General features: G+C 42.6%; 1 protein-coding gene across 1 annotated transcript; it reads right to left on the bottom strand.

Annotated features, from left to right (window-relative positions):
• Positions 1–306: 306 nt before the first annotated feature.
• On the bottom strand, positions 307–5,085 carry LOC139024222 (transcriptional regulator ATRX-like). The gene is made up of 4 exons (XM_070438813.1): positions 5,010–5,085; positions 1,117–1,246; positions 816–991; positions 307–555 (listed from the first exon to the last, which is right to left on the bottom strand). Exons 1-4 carry the CDS (start codon positions 5,045–5,047, stop codon positions 549–551), a joined length of 351 nt encoding a protein of 116 aa, XP_070294914.1. The 5' UTR covers positions 5,048–5,085; the 3' UTR covers positions 307–548.
• Between the last annotated feature and the right edge of the window lie 792 nt (positions 5,086–5,877).

Below are 5,877 nucleotides of genomic sequence, written 5' to 3'. Positions count from 1 at the left end.
GTGTCTCCATCCTCCCTTCCCCAAGCCGTCCCTTCCTCTCTGCATGGGACCTCGCGTGGTTTTGGGAGTGAGCATAGATGAGGGTTAACCCTCCTACCTTTCACTTCAACCCGCCCGTAGGGTCAACTGACGTCAAAATCTAGTCACAGCATTGGGCTCGCCACTAGGTCATGTGGTTGACTATGCACGCTGCGAAATCAAACACTGTACCAATCAACTGAATGTCCAGACCGAAGGTTCCTCAAGATATAGGAATGTTAGGAGTAAGGAGAGAAGGTTCCCGTCCTTCCCTATAGCGCGGTTTGCTGGGTCGATGAAGAGGATCGCTGACCTTGATGGCGGCAGCCGTGGTTCCGCTCTCTGTGGGCGTAGCTCCTCTCTTCTTTCCTTCTTCTTCTCGGAGGAAGCGCGTGATCCTCCTGTGGCTACTGCCTTCTTCTCAGACTGCCGACTCCTCCATCTCACTGATCTCCTCACTGATCTCTTCACTAACTCCTGACTCACTGCTGCTAGCTGACTCCTTAAAGTCTGAGTCTGCTGAGTCATCACTACCCACTGGAGAGGGGGAGGAGGAGAGAGAAGAGGGGAGAAGAGAAGACAGGAGAGGTTAAGGGGATGAGAGGAAAGAATGAGGAGGAGAGGGAGAGAAAGAGGGGAGAGAAAGGCGGGAGGTAGAGTTGATTGAAAACAGTCATGCAGCTCAGTTTGCAGAGTAGGACTTTCTTCTCGTTCCATAGGTGTTAATACACGCGGCCTAGAGACAGACCAGGCCAGCCACCCGAGACCGTGCCAAACAGCCAGACAGCCGTCCGTACCTTTCCGTCTGGTTCTTCTTGGTCTCCTTTTCCCCTTGCTGGCTGGTTTCCTCCTTCTCTCCCCCGACTCCATCGTGCAGCGTCAGTTTGTGGGGAGCAGCCGTGGCGACGCCCACACTCTTCTTCAACGTCCACGTCAGAGCCAGAGCCCCCTTCATCATCATCATCATCTTCGTCTGTGAGTGGAACAGCAGTTATTTATGGTTTCTACATCTAGTGACATAAACCATTAGTGGTGGAAAGAGGCACTGCAGAATCACTGTATCAACGAGTATGAAATTTAGAAGTGAATGTAGCTCACCCTACCTCCTGCTCTCTCTCCTCCCTTCCCTTCTTCTGTTCCTTCTCTTCTCGTCTCCGTCTCGTCAGAGCTCTCCTCCGCTCCTGAAGAGTAGTTAACCTTGATCTGGGCCAGAATCTTCTTGGCAATTCTATTAAGGAGGAAGAAATTTAAATCAATGTTATTTGTCACATGATCCGAATACAACAGGTGTAGTAGACCTTAGTGAAATGCTTACTTACAAGCCCTTAAACAATGCAATTCAAGAAATAGAGTTATAATATTCACAAAAAAACAATTACAACGAGGCTATATACAGGGGGTGCCGGTACCGAGTCAAGATGCAGGGGTACAGGTTAGTTGATGTAATTTGTACCAGAAGGTATGGGTAAAGTGTCTATGCATAGATAATAAACAGCGTGTAGCAGCAGTGTAAATACAGCCTTTCAAAGCACTTCATGGCTACTGACGTGAGTGCTATGGGGCGGTAGTCATTTAGGCAGGTTACCTACGCTGTCTTGGGCACAGGGACTATGGTGGTCTGCTTGAAACATGTAGGTATTACAGACTTGGTCAGGGAAAAGTTGAAAATGTCAGTGAAAACACTTGCCAAAACACTCATCCGCCTGGCCCAGCGGCCTTGTGAATGTTGACCCATTTAAAGGTCTTGCTCACATCAGCTACGGAGAGCGTGATCACAGTCATCCGGAACAGCTGGTGCTCTCATGCATGCTTAAGTGTTGCTTGCCTTGAAGCGAGCATAAAAGGCATTAAGCCCGTCTGGCGAGTATCAGATCCGGTGTAGTTGGATTCAATCTTAGTCCTGTATTGAAGCTTTACTTGTTTGATGGTTCGTCTGAGGGCATAGTGGGATTTCTTATAGGCGTCCTTGAAAGCGGCAGCTCCAGCCTTTAGCTCAGTGCGAATGTTGCCTGTAATCCATGGCTTCTGGTTGGGATATGTACGTACGGTCACTGTGCGGACGACGTCGTCGATGCACTTATTGATGAAGCCAATAACTGAGTTGGTATACTCCTCAATCCCATTGGATGAATCCCGAAACATATTCCAGTCTGTGCTAGCAAAATAGTCCTGTAGCGTAGCATCTGACCACTTCCGTATTGAGCGAGTCACTGGTACTTCCTGCTTTAGTTTTTGCTTGTAAGCAGGAATCAGGAGGATATAATTATGGTCAGATTTGTCAAAATGGACGGCGGGGGAGAGCTTTGTATGTGGAGTAAAGGTGGTCTAGAGTTTAAAGTACCCAGCCACCAGGAGAGCATTTTCTTGTTTGCTTATACAACTTGTTGAGTGCAGTCTTAGTGCCAGTATCGGTTTTGTGGTGGTAAATAAACGGCTACGAAAAATATAGATTAAAACTCTTGGTAGATAGTGTGGTCTACAGCTTATCATGAGGTACTCTACCTCAGGCGAGCATATACGAGACTTCTTTAACCTTTTGTCAATAGGGGGAGCTGTTAGCACTATTTATTCTTTTTACATTTCCAAATTAAACTTGCCTCGTACTCAATTCTTTGCTCGTACAATATGCATATTATTATTACTATTGGATAGAAAACAATCTCTAGTTTCTAAAACGCGTTTGAATTATGTCTGTGGGTGAACCAGAACTCTTTCTACAGCGAAAATCATGACAGGACATGCCGAAGCTCTGAAAAATAGTCTCTGATCTCGTCAGTTTTAAGCTCTGTGTGTGCCCTATGGATCGAAATGAACTGCACCCGCCTTCCCCTGGATGTTCAGTAACCAAATGAAAAGTGGATAGGCGTCTCTAACGTGTTCTCAGAGTTTATAAAAGGCAATGGAGTGAGACGAGTCCCTTCTTTTGGACGCTCGCCAGGACGCAAGGCAGGACATCAGAATGGCATGCTCAAAAAGCCTCGTTATTGACCAAACAGATCTATCCGTCTGTGATTTAATTCGATATAGGTGTTAGAAACTCATAACGAAGTTTTTGACCGATTTATATCAGTTTATGCGAGTATATTGCTATTTTTTCGGAATTTCCTTTAGTATTGCGTTTGAGGATTTGGACATGTGTGTGCCCGTTAGCTATCGTTAGCTGTAGTTCCGAAGTTGAAGAGGTTGTTTTACAACAAAGCAACGATTATTTTGGACAAGGCACATTGCCCAAGATACTGATGGAAGCTTCGTCCAAAGTAAGAGTTATTTTATGATTTTTATTCTCGTATTTATGTGGAAAATGTAAACGCAGTGTCGGACATTTTTTTGCGGACTAGTCTGCTGTAACTCAACAATGTTATGTCTAGTAGCGTTAATTTTAAAAATCTAAATCAGCGGTTGCAGTTAATAACCAATGCATCTTTCATTATGCTGTCCAACCTGTATTTTTTAGTCAATTCAATCGATAAATAATCGTAAACATGGTGCCTTTCCAAGATGGCGCCGGCAGAATGCATGCCATGTTTTGACAGATTACATTGCATATACCACGATTTTGATGCTAATATGCACATTTTCGAACAAACTCTATATGCATGTGTAATATGATGTTACAGGACTGTCATCTGAAGAATTCTGAGAAGGTTAGTGAAAAAAATTTATATATTTTGGTGGCGATTAACGTTATCGCCCCTTTTGCCTTGATTCAATGCTGGGTGATGTTAGCTCATGTGGTATGCTAATATAACGATATATTGTGTTTTCGCCTGTAAAACACTTAGAAGATCTGAAAATCATTGTCTGGATGCACAAGATTGTGTCTTCAATTTCTGTAGGCTGTGTATTTTCAGACAATGTTTAGGAGGAAGTATTTGGTAATTGACGTCGGTCTCTGTAATTATTCCGGCTGCTTCCAACGCTATTTCAGATTGCAGCTGCAATGAGAACTGTGATTTATACCTGCAAAATGCACATTTTTTCCAAAAAAAACATATGCTATACCATAAATATGTTATCGAGACTGTCATCTTATGAAGTTGTTCTTGTTAGTGGCTTATATATATCTTTATTTAGTCGAATTAGTGACAAGCTACTGATGGGAGTAAAAAACTGGAGGAGTAAAAAAAAGTTTCTTTTGCTAACGTGGTTAGCTAAATAGATTTACATATTGTGTCTTCCCTGTAAAACATTTTAAAACATCAAAATGATGGCTGATTCACAAGATCTGTATCTTTCATCTGGTGTCTTGGACTTGTGATTTAATGATATTTAGATGCTTGTATTTACTTGTGACGCTATGCTAGGCTATGCTAGTCAGCTTTTTTTACTGTGGGGGGTGCTCCCGGACCCGGGATGAGTACCAAGTAAAAGTTAATATTAGACATCTTGCACCAGTTGTTGACAAATACACACCACCCTCGTCTTGCCGGACTTAGCTTCTCTGTCCTGCCGATGCACGGAAAACCCAGCCAACTGTATATTATCCATCTCTTCGTTGAGCCACGACTAGGATGTCTTGAACGGAGCTTCATCCAGTTTACTCTCCAGTGATTACACGTTGCCAATAGAACAGATGGTAGAGGCAGATTACCCACTCGCAGACTAATTCTCACAAGGCACCGGATCTCCACTCCATCTTTTCTTAATCACGAATTACGAGGATTTGGACCTGTTCTCGAGAAGCAGTACATCTTTGGCGTCGGAACTCATTAAAGTCTTTGTCCAGTCGAGGAATGTAATCACTGTTCTGATATCCAGAAGCTCTTTTCGATCATAAGAGAAAGTAGCAGCAACATTATGTACAAATAAGTTACAATGTGAAAAATACAAAAAACCAATTGGTTAGGAGCTCGTAAAACAGAGCCATCCCGTAAGTAAAGGAAATAAGAAAAGGAGGAAATAGAAAAAGATTGAAGGATGTTGCAGCAGTGGTAGAGAAGCATGCAGTTTCAGGACATATTTGGTTTGTCTGTAAAAATACTTTTTAATACCTGTTCTCTGGATCATCATCGTCCTCCTCATCAGCCATCTGAGAAGCGTCATGGTTACTTCATCTCCTTCAGACACACAGAGAAGGGTCAGGGGTTAGAGACAGTCCTTCTCAAATAGTGGGGCTCGGAGCGATGCGCGTGTGACCCCCGGGGAACATGCTTTTCTTTGCGGCAGGGAGTAGTTTTTTTGCCCCGAACAAGAGCACAGCACAGAGCAGGAGATTGAAGTGCAGATAAACTCTTAAGAGACACCATGGAAATATTTAACAGGGATGAAAAGAAAGGCGGAGATAATGAGACAAACGTAAGTCTCACGAAAGAGAAATATGACGACCGCGCTTGGCTTCACTGTGACTACGTGTGGGAGACGAGGAAAGGCCGGTATGTTTACTGTGCTAAAACTGTTGGCAGCGGACAGCATGAAGCCAAATAAATGAAGGCGTCACTTAAAGAATTATCCACAAACAGTCGTCCCGCTTGCAAAGTTCCGGTTGTAGCATTAATCGAAAACTGTGATTCCATCTTTCGAATTATAGAAAGAAAATCAAGCATCGCACAAGCTGCAAAATAGTTTTATTCTATTTGTGTTTATAAGTTATAAGTTTCATATATTGATTGCTCCTAGATTAATGTTGCACTGCAGATTGTTACTCAGAGTAATGGACTGATTAATGTTGAATTTTTATTATGTTATTGATTATATTTTATTTTTCAGTATCTAATGGTCAAAAAAAAATTGTTTAAATAAGGCTTGAATTTTATTTATTTTTCAGGCAAAAGTGATGCACTTTAAGTCTTTTCTGTTACAGACTAAAAAAACAATGCTTAATAAAGTCTTTGTTGTAAGTTGATCTTATATTTCTTTCTT

The sequence above is a fragment of the Salvelinus sp. IW2-2015 genome, unplaced genomic scaffold (genome assembly GCF_002910315.2).
Source record: "Salvelinus sp. IW2-2015 unplaced genomic scaffold, ASM291031v2 Un_scaffold1204, whole genome shotgun sequence".
In the NCBI taxonomy this organism is placed as follows: domain Eukaryota; kingdom Metazoa; phylum Chordata; class Actinopteri; order Salmoniformes; family Salmonidae; genus Salvelinus; species Salvelinus sp. IW2-2015.
Note: the sequence above shows the minus strand (reverse complement) of the source record. Positions and strands in the feature narration are given on the sequence as shown.

Bases quoted from the DNA above. Each gene is read 5' to 3' on its own strand.
- LOC139024222 (XM_070438813.1), bottom strand. From the start codon at position 5,047: ATGGCTGATGAGGAGGACGATGATGATCCAGAGAACAG. The intron at 1,247-5,009 runs GTATTAAAAAGT...CCTCCTTAATAG, and splicing joins GATGATGATCCAGAGAACAG to AATTGCCAAGAAGATTCTGG. The intron at 992-1,116 runs GTGAGCTACATT...TTCCACTCACAG, and splicing joins GAGAGAGAGCAGGAGGTAGG to ACGAAGATGATGATGATGAT.